General features: G+C 36.7%; 1 protein-coding gene across 2 annotated transcripts in view; it reads right to left on the minus strand.

Annotated features, from left to right (window-relative positions):
- AMFR (autocrine motility factor receptor) overlaps positions 1–19,362 on the minus strand; it is a 72,503-nt gene extending 53,141 nt beyond the window's left edge. For both annotated transcript variants that reach the window (XM_007474881.3, XM_001364653.5), the window contains exon 1: positions 17,331–19,362. In XM_007474881.3, the coding sequence (XP_007474943.2) occupies positions 17,331–17,609 (279 nt within the window). In that variant the 5' untranslated portion in view covers positions 17,610–19,362. The remainder of the gene's footprint in view (positions 1–17,330) is intronic.
- Between the last annotated feature and the right edge of the window lie 5,796 nt (positions 19,363–25,158).

Raw genomic sequence — 25,158 nt, forward strand, 5'->3', positions numbered from 1 at the left:
TATGATTTCCAAGAAGTAAAAAAATCAATTCAATTTAGCATTATTAAATACCGGTTCTATGTAAAAGTCCTGATACACAATGATGTGAAAATTAAAACAGTGACACAAAAAATAAACAGTCTTGCCCTCTAAGTGCTTACATAACAGAGAAGTCTAATCAGCATTTATTAAGCATCTACATTATGGTACATATTTAAGCAAAAATCAAATAAATGTAATGTATTTTGGGAAGGAGGGCACTAGTACCTGAGTCTTTAAGAAAGCAAGAGATAAGGCATGTACACTAATAATTGCTGGACAAATATAGTAAATGCAATAGGAAAGAATTAAGAATATGCTATGAGGAGAAGGGGAAAACATTTCTCTATGATTAAGGAAGACATGGAGGAGGTATTCAGCTGAGCTATTTAGAAACAAGGTGAGGGGATATGGGAAACAAAATTTCTAGTATTTAGAACAATGACAGAGGGGAAAGAGCTAGTACAAGAAAGAATAGTTCCATTTGGTCGGAAACTTGAATATATATGAGGTAGAAGTGGGAGATAATTTAGATAGTTTAGTCATTTTTTAGTCATGTCCAACTTTCATGATCTCTTTCAGGGTTCTTTGAGCAGATTTCCTTCTCTAGCTCATTTTATAGACGAGGAACTGAGTTAAACAGGGTTGTTACTTGCCCAGCATCACATTGGAGAACATTTATATTTGAGAATAAACATCTTGGCATGTTTATTATGGAGTTGAAAATTAATTGAAGTGAGAAGAGTCTTGAGGCAAGAAGATCAGTTAAAAAGGCTACTTAATAGTCTGAAAAGTAGGGAAAGCTTGAACTAAGGTTGTGGCTAAATGAGTGGAGATACGGGGAAACACATGATGTAAAGTTAGAAATGACATTTGACAACAGATTGAATATGTGTGGTGAATGAGATAAGTCAATAACGATAACAAGTTAGGAGTTTGGGCAAAAGGGAAGATGATGATACACTCAACACTACTAATGTGAAGGAATCAAACTCTTTGTCTATCAATCAGCAACTTTTAAATTAATCATCAAAAACTTAAGTACCCCTACTTAGTCCCTTACCAGGGACTAAGTATGAAAGTTCACAAGTCACTTGCTAGAGTGAGTGACAACTCCAGAGGCCAATACCCATCACCCCCCCCCCCCAGTGCTATGCAAATCGAAAGACTGTGATTGGTTCCCATAAAGTGGGGGAGCAACTGGAAGTGACATTGAGAAAACTGCTTTTTAAAAGGTCAGGTTGAGGGCTCTCTGGCTCTCTGCTCCTTGGCACTTTGGTGGGACACTCCCTTCAGCCTGAGTTCTGGTGATATTCTTGGTGGTCTTAGCCTCCTGTGCACTGAAAGTTCTTGGCAGATTCTTCAGTGTCTCCTGGCTCTTTGGATTTCAGCTTCTTAATTAGGACTTTGGATTCTGGTGAGATTCGCTTTCAAATTTGCATTTGCAATCTGGAGACATTAGTATTAAACTTAGGGCATTTTGTAACTAGGTAGTACTTTTTGTCTCTTTATCTACATTTTCCCATGTTCATTCTTTCACCTTCTTTGTAAATAAAGCTGTTAAAGTCATTTTGACTTAAACTATAATATTTTAAATCAGTGACCACAATTACTTTAGAATTCTCATATTTCACATAAAACCTAAATTTAAATTCTTATACTAAAGAAGTCTGGACAGAACGGAGGAGGGATGAGTTGTTTTGGACATATTGAGTTTTGAGGTGCTAGAGGGTCACTAGTTTGAAAAGTACTTAAAGGCATTTGGCAATGCAGAACTAGAATTCAGGAGAGACTACACATGGATATAGACATATGGGAATCATTTGAAGGGTAGAGGGATAGCCAAAAAATAGAGTGGTGAAGGAGGCAGTGTCATGAGGAGGGAGTCAGGTTTCAGTGATGACTCAAAGATGGATGAGCAAGAAAGGAAGAAACTTTTGATTTAAATGTTCATTATGGAGAAAGTATTCCAAAGGTCCCAGTAGAAGTAGTAAGCAGGGTTGAGATGGATAGATGTGAGGACAAAACAAATCAGGAAGAGTTTTAAAATTAAGGTTTAATAGCTTATAGGTTAAAGACTACCACACCCTGTAAGATTTCCCTGCATTCTTTACATTTATAGAGTTTCTCTCCAATGTGAATTCTCTGAAGTTGATTTAATGCTGAGTTTTGACTGAAGGCTTCCCCCCTAACCACGAAATGTAGTTTCTTTTCATTCTGGATTCTTCAATGTTAGGGGGAAGATAGATAGGAGTTATGCTCAAGTGAAATCTTTTCCAAATTTCTTCTCAGTGTGAATTCTCTGGCATCCAGTAAAAGTTAACCTTTGACTAAACCAATTCCCGTAGTCATTAAATAATTACACAAAAAAGGAAATTTGTTACACTTTTTATAAGGTCATTTTTCATTCCATTTTAAAGAGAAGCAAATGACTGAAAATAAGCTAGTAGAAGTGATGTGGTTGAAGAAAGCAAGTTATAGTCTAGGGTTGGTAGTGACAAACCTTTTAGAGGCAATGTCAAGCCCTGCCCCCCTCTCACTAAGTGCCAGCTGGCCCCAAGGAGAGAATGCATGCATTCCCATTGGGCTGCTGGTCAGAGGGGTGGGGGAAGTGAGGAATGTTCTCAACAAGTGTAGAGAGGGGAGGGGAGTAGCCTCTGTAATTGGTCCATGTAAAATGGAAGGAAGGCACAGGAAGTGTCAAAAAGGAATAGTCTTTAAAAATGCCAAGAACTTCCTGTGAAGAGGTCTTTTCGCCTTCAACTTGACCTTGGAGGAACTCTGGCTGAAGACTACTTCTATTAGTACTACCACATGGGTGAGTGAAAAAGGTGGACTCCTTTCCTTGGCTTTCCTGGAAATACTAGCCTCCAGAGAGGCCCCTCATCTTGGAGGCCTCATGGCTAAAACTCTTGTTTAATTTACCTCTGGGCCCCCTTTGCTGGAACCTCTTAAGCCCTGCCTGGTACTGAGTATATATCTACTCTCTCTGATTCTGCTGGAACCTCTTAAGCCCTGCCTGATTCTGAGTATATATCTACTCTCTCTGATTCTTACTTTCACTTTCTCCTTTTGTAAATAAATTACCATAAAAAATCATTTGGAATTGAGTAATAATTCCTGCCTACCATAAGCTTAAATAATTTAGTTCAACTTTTAATTTTAACCCTTTACACTAGAATGCTTTTTAAATGATTGTAGGTTGATTACAGACTCTCCAACCAGTACATATAGAGTCCAAGGGAAAGTGGACATAAGCTTAGAAGTTCTTTTCTCTGGTTAGTGGGGCATTCAAGAATTTCCCCATAGGCACAGGGTAGTTCCATTTTAGGGCTCTTTGTAAAGCTGTGAATCTGCATCCAGTCTGCTCTGGGCTCCTATTACAGACAATGCCAAGAGATGACCAAAATGATTATGTTTACATGCTTATGGGATAAAGTCCCAAAAACCTGTAGAACCCTGCAAAACTCAAAAGATCCTCCTCCAATTGAAGGGATGGAAGGAGAACAAGGACGAAGCTGAAGAATTCTGCTCTTCCCCCGAGCAATTCCTTTTCATGGTATAAGTTGAGATGCTCTCTCCTTTCCTTTTCATTTGCAGCTATGATTTTAATCTGAATATTGTACTGGTCAATTCTTTATAGAGACCCACAGGAATTAAGTTTCTTTAGTTAATCTTTTCAAGTTACTCCAGTTCCTCTAAGGACTTCTTGCACTTTAACTCTAAATCTAGCTCTATGAAATTATTTTTGGATAGTTTTACTAATATGGCACTGAATAAGTATATTGATTTAGATAGGATTGTCATTTGTATTATATTGGCTCAGCCTATTCATGAGCAATTGTTTTCCCAAATGTTTTAAATCTGACTTTATTTGTGTGAAGAGTATTTTGTAATAGTGGAGGTATACATACTCCTGGGTATTTTATATTTTCTAATTATTTTGAATTAATTTCATTTTCCATCTGTGTTGGACTTTGTTGGTGTTAAATAGAAATGTTGATTAAAAAAAAATAGGTTCATCTTATAGCCTGCAACTGTTAGAAGTTGTTCATTATTTTTATTACATTTTTAGTTGATAATCTAGGATTCTCTATGTATACCATCATAACATCTGCAAAGATAACAGCTTTCATTGCCTATTCTAATTCCTTCAATTTCTTTTTCTATAATATTAAATATTAGTGATGATAATGGGCATCCTTGCTTCACCCTTGATCTTACTTGGTGCTGTGGGGTGGTCCTGCCTCCCACAGGGGATGGGGTCTTGGAGGTGGGATGGTGTTGGCTCATGGTTGAATGGGACACAGCTTTTGTATTCAACCTGCAGCACAGGTTTCATAGGAAAAGCTGCAACACCTTGGCTGAGGTTTGGGTTTATTTTATACCTTCATGGTCACATATCTACTTGGTACACTGTTTCATTTTCAACTACATGTTTCCATAGATCCTAACAACAGACACAAAGTCTAAGGAGATAATAGTCAACAAAAACACTGTTGCTAAGTACAGGGTCAGAGGGTAGGATCAACATGGCCCAGTTTTAGGTTGGGAAATTCTAAGCACAGATTTGGCAGAATTTAATGCCTAAAAAAATGGGTTCTATCTAAGTTGGTACATAAGAATCCTTAAGTTTAATTTTATAAGTGGGATCTCCTGGTGATATTCTGGGGGGACAGGGTGGGACATCTGTATTAACCCTGCAACATGTCTATTTTTTCTGGGGCTAAGTAAGAATAATCATAGCAATTCCAATAATAAGGAAAGTTGTTCAAGGGGGTTGAATGGGTGTCTCCTCTTTCTTGGGGGATGCTTTACAGTCCCAGTTTCCACATGTGACCATCTCTAACAGCTTGGTCTTTGATGGCTCCCAGCAACTGGGAAGAGTTTTAGCTTACTCACATTATAGATAATGCTTACTGATGATTTTAGATAGACACCATTTATCACTTTAAAGAAAGATTCATTTCTTCAAATGTTTTCTATTTTTCTTTTTAAGGAAATGGGTATTGTATTTTCTCAAGAGCATTTTCTGCATCTGATCAAATTATGCTGGTGGTTTTCCTACTAGGTTCCTAATGATGAACCACCCCTACATTCCTAGTATAAAACCCATCTGATCATGGTGATTGATCCTTGTGATATAATGCTACATAATCTAATGTTCATTAGGGAGATTGGTCTATAGTTCTGTTTTAGCTCTTCCTAGTGTGAAGCCTGAATTTTAACTCTCCCCTGATTATGAAGATTAAATTGTAATCCCTGACTATTTTTAGAACACCCTACTTAAAGATGAGTATGGATATCTGCCCATATTTAGATCTAATCACCAAAAGTGTAAACATCCCACTTAATCATTGAGTGGGAGGTCTGTGACCCACGTGTGTGATAATGGTTGACAAATCATAACCGACTGACTTCCTTCTGGGCAGTCCTAGAACAGAGCGTCAACTGTGATTGGTAGACAGAATTAGGCGAAGGCACAGGAAGTGACACAAGAGAAAATGTCTTTAAAAGGGAGTGACAACTTCCTGAAAGGAGTTCAATTCTTCATTCTTTCAAGTAGAGGCTGGTGAAGCGGGGCAGAAGGATCTGCTGACTGGACCTGAGACCCTTTTCCTTAGGCTGACATTTGGTGAGTAAAAAGCTGACTCAACTTCTGGATTTTTCTGAAGAGAATTCCCCAGGTCCTAGGCTACAAGGGCCAAGGCCTATCTGGTTGAGGACTAAACTCCCCTGCCTGGGTTGAGCCAGAGGGCCAGAGATAAATTACATGGTGTTTAGGCTTGATATCTTACCTTATCCTCTCTCCAATTTCTTACTTCACTCTTTCTACAATTTGTAAACAAATTGTAATAAATCTCTTTGGAATTAATTAAATTCCTGGTGACCACACTTAAGTAATCCAGTCCAAACCATTTTAAAATTAACCCCATTTCCCCCTTACACTAGTTTAGGTACTTATAATGAATATATTTGTGTCATAAGAAAAGTTTGGAACTAGGATTCCTTCTTTTCCTATTTTTTCTAAATGGTTTAATGTAATATTGGAGTCAGTTTAATATAATATTGGGAGTCAGGTGTTCTTTGTTTGGTAGAATTTACTTGTAATCCGTCTGGTCCTGGGGTCTTTTTCTTAGAGAATTCTTTGATGTTTTTTTAAAAATTTCTTTTCCTGTGATGGGGTTAAGTATTCTTTTTGGTACATTGATTTTTTTTCTTTTTTGGATATCAGTTCTTCCTATTCAGTTTCCTTCCTTCTTTCTACATCTATTGCTTTTCATTGCTTAATAGTGGTAGAAGTTCTTAAACACCTTAAATACTTTAGGGTATCTTGTATACTTTAAGTACTGTAAGTATTTCAAGTATCATAGATATCTTAAGTATTTCAATTACTACCTTACCAGATACAAATGTACTCAATTCAACCTTATCCTTATCCTTAGATATCCTTATCCTTAAGTCTTCACTTCAATTTTTTTATGCTTCTCTTGAGAATCAAATTCGCTCATCCAATTTTATTTTCAGCTTTGTTTTTTTGGTCAAGAAAGTTTGGAATTCCTCTATTTTGTTAAATATCAATTTTTCCCCCTGGAGGATTATGCTCAGTTTTGCTGTGTATGGAATTCTTGGTTGTAGACCTAGATCCTTTGCCTTTTAGACCATCATATTCCATTGCTTTCCAGTCCTTTAATATACAGGCTACTACGTTCTGTGTGATCCTAATTGTGGCTCCACAATATTTGAATTGTTTCCTTCTGGATGCTTATAGTACTTTCTCCTTGGTCTGGGAGTTCTGTCCTGGGGTATTTATCTTGTGGGCACTTTTGGGAATTGATCAGCAGAATCTCTAAATTTCTATTTTTCTCTGTAGTTCATGGATATCAAGGCAATTTTCCCTGATTTCTTGTAATATGGCGTTCCAGATCTTTTTGTGATCCTGATTTTCAAATATTCCAATGATTCTAAAATTATGTATCCGGGTTCTATTTTCCAGGTCAGTTATTTTTCCAGTGGGATATTTCAGATTTTCTTCTATTTCTTCATTCTTTTTATTTTGTTTTATTGTAGTCAGACGTCTTATGGATTCACTATCTTCTATCTGCCAAATTAGTTTTAAAAGTCCTTTACTGCCACAACTCCTTTCTACCTTTCCAATCCTCTTACACTTTGCTATTTTTTCTTACTATTGCTCACACACAAAATTGCACCTCCCCACTCCATGTTTTTACATCAGCTGTCTTCTGTGCCTGGAATGCTATCCCTCCTACTTTCCTTGGAGACAATGAAAATCCACATTTTTTCAGGAGGCATTTTATGTTCATCTCATTGCTAGTCCTTCCCTTTGAGAATATTTTTCATTTTTTCATTTACACTGTTTATATTTTATATGTGCAAGGTTTTAAAGTTATCTCCTCCATTAGAATGTGACCTTGTGGAGAAGAAATACCACTTCCTTAGCATAATGCCTTGAAATATGATAGTGGAAGACATTTACACAAGACTTTAAGGTTTGCAAAAATACTTTACAAATGTTATCTCATATGATCCTCACAATAAGTCAGGGAAACAGGTACTATTGTTATCATCCTTACTTTATAGCTGAAGAAACTGGAGCTATTAATATCCCCATTTTTCAACTGAAGAAACTGAGGCAGGCATTAAGTGACTTGCCCAGAATCTCACTGCCAATATCTGAGGAAGGATTTTATTCAAGTCTCCATGACTCCAAGCCCATTGTTGTGTCCACTGCACCGCACCAACTAGTTGCTTACCAAGTGCTTAATAAATGCTTATTACCTCAGCTGACTGAGGTAAAAAGATTTTGTTTCATTTCTTATTATTGATGAAAAGCATTCTATTTACCATAACTTCCATTGAGAACTTCATATTTTTCAACCACTTAATCATGAGGGAATGGCTTTAGATCATATACATGTCAATTCTCCACATATTTTGGCCATTAAAAAAAACTTTTGTTGAGAATGTCTGGTGCAAAGATTTTTCAGTAGTTTTTCTTCTTATTCTATCTGCATGGACTATGCTAATGCAACCATGTATGTTTTTTTTTTAATTTATATTATTTATTTATATTATATATTATTTATATTAATTTTTTATTTCATCTGATATATAGTTCAATGATCTCTTCATTCTATTTTCCCCATTGTTTTTCTGGATATTTTAGATATTCTGTTTCTACAGATGAATTTTATTATTGCATTATTTTGTCTAGCTTTATAAATTTTCCCCTTGGAAGATGGAGCCAAGATGGCAGAGAAAGTACACCTGATCTCTACCAAATTATCCTACTAACAACTATGATATAATGATTCAAAATGAATTCTGGATCAACATTACCCACAAAAAGATGGAGGTGAAATAATTTTTCAGCCTTAAATAGCTTAGAAGGCAAAAGATCTATTGGTAGATAGGTAGAAGCTGAGTGCAAAGCAACATGCCACAACATGCCTCATCTCAGTAATAGGCCTTGGAGGCAGCTGAATCAGCAATAGATTTCTGGAGCCCTCAGTCACAGACAGTAAGGGGGGGTCTGGACAACTCAAGAAGAGATTATAGAGGTCTTTTTTCTGGCTTTGGGAGCAAAACTATTATCACTTTGCCCATATATGGATCCAGGCTGCAATACTAAGGAGGAGGACTAGCCCATACCAGCCCTTGTGACCACAATGAAGGAGAGGACCCTGGTTACAGTTCCATCTCATAAATTAGAGGACAAACCAGGAGAATACTAAGCACATTGCTCCTTAAATCATACCATCCTGGGAGAACTGAAAACTTACAAATTTCCAGAACTAGCTCTGATGACAGCTGCACAAAAAAACCTTAAGTTTGGAACAGTGCTCCCTTCACCACAGAGCAAAACCCAACTTTTGACAATTTTTTAAGTTAAAAGAAAAGGGCTATTAAATAAGTAACTAACAACAACCAAAAAAAAAGAAAGAAAGATAAAATCAATACTGCTATATCCAAAACCTCCGACAAAAATATGAATTGTTCTCAAATCCAAAAAGAATTAATGGAGGAACTCAAAAAGGATTTTTAAAATCAAATAATGGAAATAGAAGAAAAATTGGGAAAAGATATGTGAGTGATACAGGAAAATCATGAAAAGAGCTAACACCTTGGTAAAGAAAGTACAAAAAATACTGAAGAAATTAATACCTTATAAAACAGAATGGACCAAATGTTTAAAAAAAAAAGCACAAACATCCATTGAAGAAAAGAACTTCTTATAAAGGAGAATTGGCCAAATGGAAAAAGATACAAAAATGGTCTGAAGAGAAGAATTTCTTAAAAGACAGAATTGGAAATCTGGAAAAAGAGGTATAAAAATTCACTGAGGAAAATAACTCTTTAAAAAGTAGAATTAGCCAAATGGAAAAGAAGACACAAAAATTCATTCAAGAAAAATTTAAAAATCTCTTAAAATCAAAATTTGGCAAGTTGGAACTAATGATTCCAGGAGACATTAAGAAACAAAGAGACAAAGTTAAAAAAAAAGACATTGAAATATCTCATTGGAAAAAAAAAGACCTGCAAAATAAATCCAGAAGAGATAATGTAAGAATTATTGGACTTTCTGAAAGCCATGATCAAAAATAGGGCTTATAAATAATTTTTCAAGAAATTATTAAGGAATACTGTCTTAATATTCTAGAAGCAGAGACAAAATAGAAATTGAAAAAAATCTACCAGTCACCTCAGATCCCAGGATAACTTTCAGGTCTATTACTGGCAAATTCCAGAACTCCCACATCAAATTCCACAACTCCCACACAGCAATCAGCCCCCCAAAAAAACAAACCAACCCCCCAAACACCAGCTCAAATATCATGGAGCCACAGTCAGAATAGCACAGTATTTAACAGTTTCTACATTAAAGGACCAGAAGGCTTGGAATATGATATTCCAGAGGGCAAGGAAGCTAGGACTTCAACCAAGAATCATTTACCCAGCAAAACTGAGCATAATCCTTCAGAGGAAAAAAATAGGTATTTAATGAAATGGAGGACTTTCAAACATTCCTGATGAAAAGACCAGAACTGGCTGGAAAATCTGACTCTCAAAAATGAGACTTAAGAGTAGCATAAAAAGTTAAATAGGAAAGAGAAATCAAAAGACATTCAATACAGTTAAACTGTTTACATATCTACATGGGAAGATGATTCTTAATAACTCCTAAGAACTTTCTCTTTATAAGGGCCAACAAAAGTAATATACAAAGACAGAAGGCAAGAATGTGAATTGAATATGATGGGATATCTAAAAAAATAAAATAATGGGATGAGAAAGGGGAATGCATTGGTAGATGGGGAAAGGTTGCATGAAATAAGTTTTACAATGGAGGGGAAGATGTGGGAGGTAAAGAGGAGAGCACTTAAACTTTACTTTCATCGCAATTGACTCAAAGAGGGAAGAACATACACAACTAGGTATATACCCTATAGGAAAGTGGAAAGAAAAGAGGTTAAGAGAAAGACTGGGGGTTTAAGCTACTGAAGGAGCCAGGAAAGGAGGGTAAATTAGGGGATGTGGTGGTCTGAAACTAAACATTTTTTAGTATGGTCAGAATGAAAGGAGAAAGAAAAGGACAAATAGGGAAAATAGGATGCAGAGTAAGACAGTAATAATGGTGAAAACTCTAGAGTTTTTTTTTTATACTTTACTAATAAAAGCCTCATTTCTCAAATATATAGAGAAATGAGTCAAATGTATTAATAAATGGTCAAAGGATATAAACATGCAGTTCTCAGACAAGTAATTAAAGCTTTCTATGGTCATGCAAAAAAAAAAAAGCGTTCTAAATCACTATTAGGGAATTGCAAATTAAAACAACTCTGAAGTACCACTCCACACCTACAAAATTGGCTATTATGACATAAAGGGGAAAAAAACAAAACTTGGAGGGATTGTGGGGAAAATGAGACATTAATGCAGTTAGGGGAGTTGTGAACTGATACAACCATTCTGGAAAGAATTTGGACCTATGTACAAAGGGCTATAAGACAGTACATATTCTTTGACCCAACAATACCACTGCTAGGCTTGTATCCCAAAGAGATAAAGGACAAAAAGAGGAAGGACCTAAAAGTACAAAAATATTTAGAATTGGAAAGTGAGATGGAATATTATTGTGCTATAAGAAATAATGAGTGAGCTCAGAAAAACCTAGAAAGATTTACAAGAAATGAAGCTAGGTGAGTAAGTAGAACCAGGAGAATAATGTACAGTGACAAGGATATTGTAAACATGATGACAACAGTGAATAACTTAGCTATTCTCAGCAATACAATGACCCAAAACAATCCCAAAGGTCTCCTGATAAAATGCCATCTGCTTCCAGAGAAAGAACTGATGGAATCTGAATCCAGACTAAAGCAAACTTTTTTCACTTTCTTAATTTTTTGTTTTGTTTGAGTTTCCTTCTACAAAAAGATTAATATGGAAAAATGTTTTACATGATTGCACATGCAAAATTGATATCAGATTATTTACCATCTCAGCACAGATGGGGATAGGAGAAGGGGAAGGAATGAGAGGGAGATAATCCAAGACTAAAAATTCTTTTTAAAATGTTGGAAATTGTTTTTACATATAATTGGAAAAATTGAAAAGAAATCAGAAGAACTAAATATAATCTCATTATTAGTCTTAATGGTATAACACTAAATACATAAAATTATTTTTATTTTACTATCTTGACTCAATAATTGAAGATTGAATTTCTCTTCATTATTTGTCTTCATTTCTGTAGTATTTTGTGGTTTTACTTGGAAGTCTTACATGTTAGGTTAACTCCCACATATTTTCTATCTTAAAATGTATTTTAGGTTCTACAAGATTAGGAGAGACAATTTAAAAAAGATAATTATTAAATAAATTAAATTTTCTCTCTCCCATTCTGTATAGTATCTGGCACATAAAAGGCACTTGCTTGTTGATGTTTGATTGATGGTCAGTATGCCCTTCTATGTCTACTTTTTGTGCAATTCCTTAATTTGTTGAAAAGTAAGCTGGCCTGAAAACCAGTAAGATTTAAGTTTCAGTCCACCTGACATACAAATGCTATAACCTCTTAATTCTATAGCTTATTAAGACACTAAGTTTCAAAGAAAGTACCAACTTGCATTGGAAGATGGAGTTTCCTCTCCAAGGAGTTCCCTACACCAGTGAAATCATAGGTTCAATTCCTATTCTTATTACTTAATTTTACACTCTATGTTGCTTATATATATAGAGAGAGATATATAGATATATATACCAAAAGCCTCTACCTTTTTTACCCACCAAATATGAATTCATAGAAATCTGAGAAGTTGCAATGAATAAATTAGATGCAATAATTGTAAATGTTACAAACAACGTGTATTGTAGCTCCCCAACCTAAAAAGAATCTCTATCAATGAAATCTCTCCTCCAGGTCAAAAGATTTTTATTTATTAAATTACCATTTAAAACTGCATTTTAAAGGATACTACAAGACAAATCTTTATACTTCCAAGTATCATATGATCATCTTAATTCTAGGAAGCCTATAACAAACCACCACATCAATGAAGACTAAAGAAAGATTCAATATAGTTCAACAACATTCTAGATTAGTAGGTTTACCTTCATTCTTCATTGGTATTTAAGTTTGAATATTAAAATATTATTAATAGTATCTATTATCCAGGGCCTGTCCTAGGCCCTAGGGATATAAAGACAAAAAAGAAACAATCTCTTATCTAATCCTTAAGGAGAATATTTTCTGTCTAATTAAAGTAAGACAAGGATAAATTAGTTGTGAACATATTATACACAAGAGAATTCTAGAGCCTATATTGTACCTGTACCACTGGGCCAGTGATTGAAAACTTAACTCAAAAAAAAAAAATATTTAATTTAAACCACATTCAAAGGGGGCAGCTGGGTGGCTCAGTAGATTGAGGGCCAGGCCTAGAGACAGGAAGTCCTAGGTTCAAATTTGGTCTCAGATACTTCCTAGTTGTGTGACCATGGGTAAGTCACTTAACCCCCATTGCCTAGCCCTTACCACTCTTCTACCTCGGAACCATAGAAAGTAAGGGTTTTTAAGAAAATAAAATAAAAAAACAAACCACATTCAGTATGTTCAAATATTACCCAGTAAAATTCAGAATTCAAAAACAGGTCTGACGATGAAATTTGATGAGCTTTTAAATTCTACATCACTATCCTCACTCATGTGATTGCACACTGAGTAGTAACAGACCAGAAATTAGGTAGCCTAAACAAATTTTCCTATTTGTAAGAACAGTCTTTCTATTGGATTCTTCAAAATTCATCAATTTCATCGATTGACTTACTCAAGATACTCTTTCCTCATACAGTAAAAGATGTCGGACACAAATAATTCCCTCATAGCTCCTCAATAACCACAGTCTTCTTATCCCTTCCAAGTGAAATGGGCATTCCTAGGATCATTCAGGTCACTTGTTACAGGTCACTTATTATACAGGCAAGTTTCTCATCAATATTATATGTCAAATACTGTAGCTTGAATAGTTTTTTAATATTATTTAGAAATTCAAAAATAACTTATTCTCATATTTGAATTATAAACCATTTAATAACATTTTAACTTTTAAAAATTTCCTTTTATAATAAAATTAGCTAACAACAATGCCTCTAACAATGCCATCAAATTTGATGAATAAATGCCAACCAGAATTGGGTAACAGAAAATGCAAATGTGTCTGAGATAAAAAGATCAGTATTTGAGTCACAGTTCTGCTAAAAGTATATGACCTTGGACAAGTCACCTTATCACTCTGGCCTTGAATAAAGGGATGGGACTAGATTATACTTGAAAGTCATTTAGGCCTATTTCACTTTGGATCAGTATCAAATCAACAATTCTCTATTTAACAGTACCAGCTAAAAAAAAGGAAATAGGGTACTAACAACCTATTTATCCAGATTACTACCAAATAACTATTTATGGCAAACTAAAATTTGGCCAAAAAAGGATATTATTTGTGAATGTATGTGTGATTATATCATATGAAACCACTTAATGGAATCTAGGATTATCTGGGTATTTTGGGGGAGGACGGGTCTCTTGCCCATAACAAAACTTAAGTACATAATTGATCTGTCCCTCACTCAAGTCTGAAATTTGAACAACTTCCCTTCTGCACATTCATACAAAGAGTCTTGCAGAATCAGAAACATACTTTCTCCAAGTTATAGCTATAGTAATACTAGTAATATAGTAATACTCCTGGTCCTTCCTAAAATGGACACTTGTAGGTCACTATAACATCTAAGTCTACATGTATTCTTCACAAAAAGATGTTGGGGACTTTTCCTTGGTTTTTATTTCTAAATTATTTACCCATACATACATATTATTTCTACATCATTATTGTTTTCTCTTTATCTTAGCTCTCCCTGCTTTCAAGCAAGTAGTCAAAATTCTTTTCAATATTCACCTCATATATTTGAAATCTAGGAATATTCAATAGTGGGGCATTTTAAAAGTGAAATGGTTAGGGGGGGCAGCTGGGTGGCTCAGTGGACTGAGAGCCAGGATTAGAGCCAGGAGGTCTTGGGTTCAAATTTTACCTCAATTAATTCCTAGCTGTGTGACCCTGAGCAAGTCACTTAATCCCCTTTGCCTAGCCCTTACAACTCTTCTGCCTTGGAACCAATACACACTATTGATTCTAAGACAGAAGATAAGGGTTTTAAAAAAAGAAAAAGAAAAAAGTGAAATATTTAGATTTTAGAATTTTACTTTATTTTCATGCCCTTCCTTTTCTATAATTTTTTCCCTTGATGCTTCTACCAAAATTGTATTTTTACATTTAAAGATTTCACATTCTAATGTATTGTGTCCTTTAAAAAGAAAAAAACAGATAATACCAATAAAAAAGGAATTGAAAAATTATAAACACCTAAATAATTTTTAATTGGAATGGTAGAATAGCTGAAGAGGTACAGATTAGTATAGAGAAAGCCTTGAAAAAAATAATCTAATGTCAAATTAATGTTAAAAGAAATTAATCTGAAAACAGAATAGTGCCTACTCCCTTTATGAAAAAGAAAACAAGACAATGCAAAATAACACATGATAGCAGTTGAAATTATGCATCACTGAAAACCAATAGAAAAAAATAAAAGTATAGTACAACAGAAAGAGAACAAATAAAACAATCTAAGAACCATAGTTTCACCTTGCTGCCCTTAAGAGTTCCATGCCATAGATATATTTTATAAATAAGACTATGTACTATACTCAAGACAATTTTAGACACTTCCATAACTCAAAGCCCTCTGGGATAGGATACAAGGCAGAAACTGCATTATGCTAAAATGTTCTCAACCTGGAACAAGCAAGGTTCTAGTGAATGACAAAAAAAGTAAAGAATAAATAGAATAAGATATGAAAAATTAAGGCAAGCACAAGTTGGTCTTTGAGAAGGTAAGAAAAACACAGTAAAGTCAACATGAAGACAGAAAGATGAGAAATGGGGGACAGAATATAAGGAAAGATCAGCTAAGAAAAAAAGCTATATCAATAGAAGAAATGGAAACCAAACTGAGGCATCTACTGAAAAAAGCAGATAAAGGAAGAGGAAAAAACAATATAAAATTAATAACAGAAACATCACAAAATGTTACCTAAAATTTTATGAATGTATTTTAGACTACTGGAATCTCAACAGTAGATCTGTAAGAAGAAACACCTAGGAAAAATCATTATACAATAACACTGGCTGTTATATAAGCACAATAGCTACTTCTCAAAGGCCTATTTATATCTGATGTTTTAAGAAAAGGGAAAAAAAATACATATCAAAGACATTATACTCTAAAAGAATTGGCAAACTCCACTGTTCCCTTTTAAAGTAAGCAGTTTTCAAACCATACGGTGCAAAAAATTAACTTCACTTTAAAATTAAGTGGAATGTAATTTGTTGTTTCCCCTACTTCTTTCCCCAAAATAACATGCTGCTACAGAGTATCAGACAATCCTAAAGAGCAAAACTCTTTAGTGCTGTATGCAACAAATGGACCCAATATAGAAGTGTAGAAATTTGACTTATATTGCATCTATTCATGACATTAAAAGTCAGGAATTTTAATTTAATAATAACAAGAACTCCATTACCTACTCAAGTTTATACATCTAAAGCTTGTTTGAGCTTCTTGCTCAAACAACGGTATTAATTTGAACAAACTGCACACATTCTGATTTTGGATAACAGTTTAACAGTAACTCAGAGGCTGACACTGACCTGATCTGGCTAAACTGTCAGCCTCAAATCCTGGAGTATTTTTCCTCAGTACAGGCATGATTTACATGAGAAACATTCAGTCATTTTTGCTAAGTCGTTAAAAAAAAAATCTCACACACACACTACTTCTTTAGAATCAAACTGCTGTTGAGATTATTTCTTCATACAGGAAAAAAATGAGAGATATGCCCCTTTTAGGCTCTGTTTATGGCCTTCTTTCTCAGTTCACTTTCCAGCACAAGCTACATTCTGAATGTGTTATATTGCCTCTGCCTGGAGATACTGGTTGAATGGTTAGCGAAAAGGATCAAAGAAAAGATGCAAACACGTCCTTACAAGACAGCGGTTAAAAAAAAAAAGATAATTCTTTGGGACAGAAAAAGGGCCCTATATATTCCAAAATTAGGAAGCCAAAACTAAAAAAGACTGCCTCATCCACTCAAAATAAAATCTCTTAACATCTATTCTGCCTAGACTTTAGAACGCTTTGAATCTCTGAAATTCATGCTTCATTAAAAAAAAAATTCACGTATGGAAGCACTAGATTTGGAATAAGAGATGTGAGTTCAGATTCTACCTCTACCTCTGTGGGCCACGGGTTAAATCGCTTTCCCTCTATGAGCCTCAGTTTCCTCATTTCTCAAATGAGGAGGTTAGAACTAATCTCAAAAGTCCTCTTCTGTCCTAAGGATTGGACCTAGGACCCCTACGTACGTAAACTCCCTCGCCATGGACCTCTCTGAAATCCTGCCTTCTTCTGGGAAGGCAGGGAATGGGAAGTAACTGGTCTCACGTACTCAAATTTGGGGGGGGGGGGGGGCGGGTCTCCTCAAGATCGCCTAAAATACGGAGGCGCCAACCCCAACAGCTCTCCGCGGCCCAGAGCGTTCAATCTCCTCCAGCTCAGGTGCCAATGCCCAGCCCCGCCCCCACTCGGCTCCCTTTCCTGCTCCCCCGCCCCCACGCGAGTCCTACCCCACCCCCCCCCACCCAGCTCCTACGCACTGCCCCGAACCCACTCACCCACACGAACAGGCTGTCGGACAGCAGGTACTGGGCCACGTCTCGGGCCCGGGGGCCTCCAGGGCCCGGCGGGGCGCTAGGCGGCGGCGGCTGGGGTGGCGGCGGCTGCTGCGACGACGTGAGCGCCTCAGGCTCCCCTGGGCCGGCGCTGGGGCCCGGTTCGGACTGGCTGAGGGCGCGGTAGGCACTCACGATGGTGCCCAGCAGCGCCAGACCGCTGAGGCCCGTGTAGGTGCGGAGGCTGGGCCAGGGAAAGCGCTCCAGGAAGAGCAGCGGCATGGCGGCGGGGATGGCGGCCCTGGGCCCCGGGCCTCGCCTCGCAGGCGCCGGCGCTGCCTCCCTTCTTCCTTCCCTCCCTCTCTCCCGCCCTCGCAGCCGCCTCCAAACGGTGGCGGCCGCGGCAGCGACAGCGACGGCGACGACAGCGACGGCGACAGCACTCCTCGGCTCCGCACCACTCGCTCCCGCTCCCGCTACTGCCCCTGCCGGCGCGGAAGAGCCTTGGCCACGGGGCTGGCGGCTGTCCCCCCGCCCCGGGGCGGGACCCGACGGGCCTCGGGCCCTCTCCAGGGCTGCTCCGAGCCGCTGAGCCTGGAGTCTCCCGCCTCCAGGCCGGGGCTGAGGGCGGTGCCAAGGACCCTCCCTCCTCCGCCTCCAGAAATCATAAACCCCAGTGGGCTGGACTGGAGAGGTGAAAAGCCAAAATAGCTCCGGGAAGACGAGTCGTGGGAAGGGCCCCGGAGCAGCCCGGGCCCCTTGTTTTACCGAGGCGGAAACTGAGGCCCAGAGGAACGTAGTGACGGCTCCAGGGCAGCGGGCTGGGGGGTGGGGCTGGGGCAGGGGGAGGGCCCGAGACGTGAGTGGAACCTAGGTCCACCTGACTGCGGGCTCCAGCTCTCCTAAGCGCGCCACACCCGCGGGTGGCCAAGGGCCGTTCCGCCTCGGCCCCACGCTCTCGGAGGCCTGCAGCAGCGCCCCGCGAGAGGCCCTCGGGAAGCTGCGGTTGCTGAGTGGTTAGGCAGGGTTTACCCTGCCACCTTCCTTCGCACCTTTCCTTTTTCTTCTCACTTTTGTCTTTTCAAAATTAAATTAAAATTTTAAAGGAAACATCTCACAAGTTCAGAAGGATTCCGTCTCCAGGCAAACTAACGCTTTTTAAAGTCCCAAACTGCCGGGCATAACACCAACTTCATTCTTGGGGAAAACAGTGGCTATGGAGGCAGACTGGGAACTACAGGGCCAGAGTTCCAAGTCCGGTCTCTGACACTTCCTAGCTTGTGTCCCTGGGCAAAAGTCACACAGCTTTCTTCAGCCTCAGTTGCCTCATCTCCAAAATGAGAATAATAGCACCTACCTATTACTATAAGGTCCAAATTATGGTTTACAAACATTAAAGCTTGGTTATCTCAATGGACTGGGAGCTTTGAAGAACTTTGGGAATCAATTAACAGCTGTTAAACTGGAAAAAACAGAACTATTAAACCACTTTAAGGAAACGGATTTCAGTGCTTTCCTCCCAGGTCTACTGACAATGGACACTAAAAGGGTGGTCTCTACACAAGAGTGGGTCTTCCTGGGAAAAGTCTCTGAAACAATGGGAGAAACTACTAGGATAAAATGATATTTTAGCATTTGTTTAGGCCTGCTGTCTCTACCTAAACCAGTATTATTTTAGGCCTATTATCCAGTTTGAGACTAGCTAAATCTGAATCTTACCTTGGGGAGAACTCTCACTACAGGGATGAACTTGGGGTCTCCAGCTAAACCCTAAAACTTGTTCTCTAAAGTTCTGTGTTGACACAGTGCTTGGCATATGAACGCTTAAATCTTTTTATTCACACAATTAATGAAGAGTGAGTATAACCAGAACTATTTATGTAATGACCTCGGCATTGTAAAAAAAAAGTAATTTGTCTTCTCTAGACCCAAGAACCCTCATCAGTGATGATGCAATACTTTTCCCGAGGGTGATTCACTGTAACTGTGGAGTGATACATTTTCTGACATCAATTATAACAAATTTCTTTTGCTTTTGACTATATTTGTTGCCACAAGTGGGCTTTTATTGTCGAGGAATACAGCAGGCAACAAAGTTGAAACAAAAATGTCAATGTTTTCTTAAAACACTGAAGAAAGCAAATTCGGAGGGGAACAGCAGACTAGGGCAATGCTAGTATTACTATGCTAAAGGTTATTCTTTAAAAAAAAAAAAAAAGCTTTAATAGATTTGTGTCCCATGTTCATGTTTGAGGGTTGGTTGTTTTTTTTTTTAGCCCTTACCTTCCACCTTAGACTACTATGCATTGGTTCCAAGGCAGAAGAGTGGTAAGAGCTATGTGACTTGCCCAGGGTCACATAGCTACTGAGGTCAAATTTGAACCTAGGACCTCCAGTATCTAGGCCTCGCTCTCAATCCACTGAGCCATCCAGCTGCGGGTCCACCAAATGTCTCTTAATGCTCTCTTTAGCTCTAACACTATGATACTACTTCTCATTGGTTTTCAAGTGGAACTGCACTGCCATTTTAAGTTACTCCAAGGAAAGTTCTGGAAAAATAGGCAGTATGCAATTGTGGGGTCATTTTACCTAAGTGTGGGCCATCTTAACCCCTACTGCTTCAATTTTATCAAGTTATATATTGGAGCAAAAGTTTAAATTATCAGCCAAATGTACATCCTGACTTGGTTTAATACTTTGTTGAAGTGAATTCTGCCAAGTTATTTATTCCTAGGGTTTATAATCAAATTACATAATTTTATCTCTGGGCTATTTAGTCACCATTGATTCTCCTCAATGCCATCATGAAGATATGGCTTTTTTAAGCACTTGTGCTCTCTCTCCAATGTTTACCCACTGCCATATTTCTGACACCTTAAACAGAAAGGGAAAATGGCAAAATGCAAGATCATTTGATTTAAATGCTAAATACACAGCTTTAAGTCAACGTAAGAGGAAACTACTTCATTCAGTCCAGCCAAGTCTAGTTTTAGAAAAGTAGTAGAATCATATGAGCTGGAAGGAACTGTTAAACAAAAAACAAAAACAACTAATAGTCAGAAAAACCACTCTTTAAGGAAAAAAGTTCAGTGTTTTCCTCAAGGTCTCCACACAGAGCCCCAAATCTGGCAGTCGCTCTGGCCACTGACTCCAGGGAGTGCCACTGTGCTAGATGACAGTCCTAAGAATACAAGAATTTGGGGAACTTATATACCTTTCTGAGAAACTAGGGACAGGGAAATATGATTGACATTACCATGGCTATAAGGAAATTGGGGTATTCTAACTACACAAAACAGGATATAACCAGGCTTGGGAAAGGAACAACCATAGTCAGAGGCTAGGGTATAAGGGAATTGACATCTTACAATGGACACTAAAAGGATGGTCCCAGCCCAGGGGTTGGTCTTCTAGGGAAAGGGTCTCAAGGGGGAAGACTACTTAAGACAAAAAGAGTACTTAGCATTAGCTTTGCCCCCACCTAACTGGGATCATCATTTACCTTAGGGTCTCTTATTGGTCAGAAACTGCTAGTCTGAGATTCCCTTCAAGATGGATTCTCATGGGAGCAAGAACCGACTTAGGGTCTCCAGTTTTCAAGCTATCTAAACTTGAGGTTCTCTTTGATTCCACATTGACAGAACCCTGGAGATTCTCTAATCCAATTCTTATTTTACAGATGAGGCAGTTATTGGAACCAAGATTTGAATGCAGATGCTCAAAGTTCTACAATATTGCCTTTGAGTTCCTCAAAATAAATTTTAAAAGGTAATCTTTTGAGAGATAATTTTTACTTACTTGCAGGTTAAATTCGAAACCCTCATACTAATTCCTTTAGAGGTGACAGAGTTCAAATCCTGCCTCTAATGCATACTATACTGGCTATGTGAATCTAAAAAAATCAAACAAATTTCTCCACATTCTAGATACCTTTAAGACAACTAGTTGCAGACCTGCATGGAACCACAGATCCAATCCCTAGACTAAGTTCTATTAAATTCCAAGCCATGATGCATAGATATGAGACATTCCCAATAGGCTTAAAATGATGTCCTACAATTTTAAGAAAAGGCTGTTAAGAAGTGATTTTTAATATTACATATATCACACTATTTTTCATTTTAAAATACCAAATGAGTCCATCTTTTTCCTTTCTTAAAAGTTGTAGTTTATAAGCTCCCACTCCTCTCTTAATTTAGCTTTAGACAACTGCCCTTCCTCCCAATAAAATTTGTGTTAAACATACTAGCTAATAGTTTTCTATTTCTCAAGAGTTCATTTTGCAAAGAGATCAAGCTTTCCAAACATTAAAAGTGGGATTAGCTTAAGTGGTTAGGATATTTTTTTTTCACAAGTAGTTTAATTTGTTCATTTCAAACATCAAAACTTAATGAACTTTTGCCACTGGAATTTGCGCCCCCCCCCCCCAAAAGGCAGAATTACTAACAGTATAAAGAGATTAAGTACAGACAGGGAGCTGTTCCTAAACATTCACAGAATCTTTTTGTTTTAAATTGTTTTTATTTAAAATGACAAAGGGAACAGAAAATGACCTTTTAAACTAAGCTTTTCCACTCCATATATAAAAATAAAACCAGAATTTGTTTCTTTTACACATTTTCTAAAAGCTTAGTACACCAGCTAACTATTAAAGCCAAACTAAAGATGTGCACATATTTCCAACCTTATACTATCTAAAAATTCAATATATGCATTTCCTAACATGGCTTAACATCCTAACAGTACATACACATCCTTCCTTACTGTTCCACCTTTATAATGCAACGTCACTAACTAAAACAAACTCTTTATATACATAGTAGCACTAGCTTTTAAGCAGTCCAATTTAAAGCAAAAAAAAACTTAACAAGATGAAGTATCTTGCAAATGCTATTATTAAAATGGACTTTACTGATGATTATAATATATACTACTATACTATATACTATTATACTACTATACAATACTATAATAATAATATAATATAATAAATAATACTTTTGCTCTTTAATCTTTATGATTTAGGCAAACACTGAGTCTAATTAAACCCAATCACATAATGCTTAAGTGATGAGTAATTGGAAAAACTATGGAGCATATTCTAACATAAAATGCTGGGATGATATTATAGTTCTAAAAATTTGTTACAAATTTCTTTGGCAAAACACACAAAGTAGCAAGTTCCCTGAATCTGTCTTAGGGATCAGTACAGTTTGTTCCAAACATTATTATCTAGTAAAAAATGTTAAACCCCATGAAAACAGGTATGCAAAAGCTTCTCCAAGTATATGATCTCAGTGATACTGTAGTATATGTGGAACTTTTTAAAAAGCTTTGAAAAACAACCAAAAACTGAAGAATCTACTTCATCTTTCTAAATTTAGAAAATAATTTTCATCTTATTCTTTGTTAACTTGTCATTTGGAAAACCTCATATTTTTCTCACTCAAGTAAAAACCTACTAAGCAAACTGAGTTAAAACTCTTCACATGCAATACTCAAAGATTAAAATTTTACTTAAAAGAACCATAACAAAATAATAGCAAAATATAAAGATGGTAAAGTCATTTATGATAGAAAAGTTTCTCCAATTACAGCATTAAGCTTGGCATTTTCTGATTTGTATTATATACCACATTTTAATTACTTAGTATAGAGTCCCAAATTCTTAAAAAAAGAAAAAATCTTACCACCTTCTGTCTTAGAATTTAAGGTGCATCGAGAACCAGGCCTAGAGACGGGAGGTCCTAGGTTCAAATGTGGCCTCAGACACTTCCCAGCTGTGTGATCCTGGGCAAGTCACTTGACCCCCATTGCCTAGCCCATACCACTCTTCTGCCTTGGAGCCAATACACAGTATTGATTCCAAGAAGGAAGGTAAGGGTTTTTTAACAAAAAAAAAAAAAGAATTTAAGGTGCATCAAGAGTGGTAAAGGCTGAGCAATAGGGATTAATTGGCTTGGATAGGTCATAAAGCTGGTAAGTATCTGAGGCCACATTTGAATGGAGGGCCTCCCATCTCTCCACCTGGCTCTTAATCCACTGAGTCACCTCGCTATTTCCAAGAGGGTCACAAGTCTTAGTGCTTTTAAATTTCCAGAGCCTAAAGACTTTTGGACTGTCTCACACTAGTTTATTTTTGTAATCAAATAGATTCATACATTAAAAAATTAGGTGATAATAAAAAGGATATTTTGACACTGACAAGATTTTAAGGCAAATGAATATAGGATTCCTTCCCAGTCTATCGAATACTTTAAATGTTATTCTGAATCAATGTTCATCATAGTCAGAAAACTTCAACGCAAATGATACTGCATATACTGCAATTCTGAAACAAAAGAACAAGAAATCTAATTTGTTTGTGGTTTATCCGGTAAATGCTCAATAATAAATACTGTATAAATGAATGTCAATGAATAGAAACCTGAACACAAATCAAAATTAATCAAAATTATTAAATACATTTTAAATTAGTATTGTATACAAGAAACACATTTTATTAGTTCACATATATGCTTACAAAATCTACACATTACCTTAATGTAGGAATATGCCCGATTTTATTTTCTTATAGGCTTACTATTTTTGAAGGGAAGTAAAAAGGTCTGCAAAAACTGTATCTGTGGTTACTACCCACAGAGTAGCAAATAAGAAGTTTTAGAGGCAAAGAAAAACAATCAGTCCAATCAAGTGAATCATAATTTTATATAACTTTAATGACCACTTGTAACTAATAGAACAAAATATAATTCCATTTAGCCAAAACTAAATTTATTCCGTCCAAGTTGTATAAAATCCAATATTATGTAAGACTTCATAGAATTTAATTTTTTTTTCCCACTAAAGTCTCTCATGTAAAAATGGCTGTGTTCATGGAAGAGCTAAATCATAGCCAGTACCTCAACCCTATCAAATAGTGATTGGCTACTTGGGAAAAGCTTAAGTAAGAAGGCCGCAACTGTGCTAGAAACAACAAATATATCTGACCAAGATTTTTTTCTTAAATGAACAAAAACATGAATATCACAGACATACAAAAAACACCCCAAACTCTGACCCTCAAAAAGCACATCTAGGAAGGCCCAGGTGTGGTTAACACATTCTATTCAAAGGGAAGTGAAGTTTAGATTATCTAAGTGACAGGTTTTGAAAAGGGGAATCAAGATTACAATGCCTGAGAAATAAGGCCAAACAAATAGGCTTGAAATTCCCCAAAGCAATTTTCAGATCAAATCCTCCTTACCTCCAGGACAGGGCTATTCAACAGTCATATTCCCCACATAATGAGGCCATCCAAAAAAGTCAAACCACTAAATCCTGAATGACTAAACAGATGAATGGGACCATCTGATCATCACAATAAATAAGCATGATCAAAGTTTCAGGTGATATTCCATTCTATGAAAGCACTAAACATGACCTCAACTCAATTCTACAGCATTCTTCTGAAAAAATTAGCATTTTAATTTAAACATAAGATAAGCAAAAATACATTGCTTTTTAATTAGAGATGACAATTTAGGAATAATCCTTAATTCCCACTTCTGGGATTATTTAGAAGAAAATTACTACAGTAGGTATCAGAGATAATTAAGGGCCCAAGAGAACTCATTTATAAGAATAATTTACTCCTGTATATTGATTCTATACCTAATTACATACACTTTAAGCTATCAGTTTTTGTTGATTTCTTTCCGTTAAAGCCCATCATCAATAAATTCTATATTAAAATCTTAATTATGAACATACATCTAAAAAAGCAAAATTACTCATTTGTATTTGAAGAAATTCCTTCATCCATAAAACGTTTTTCCCAAATTTAAAATTT

Source organism: Monodelphis domestica, chromosome 1, assembly GCF_027887165.1.
Source record: "Monodelphis domestica isolate mMonDom1 chromosome 1, mMonDom1.pri, whole genome shotgun sequence".
In the NCBI taxonomy this organism is placed as follows: Eukaryota; Metazoa; Chordata; class Mammalia; order Didelphimorphia; family Didelphidae; genus Monodelphis; species Monodelphis domestica.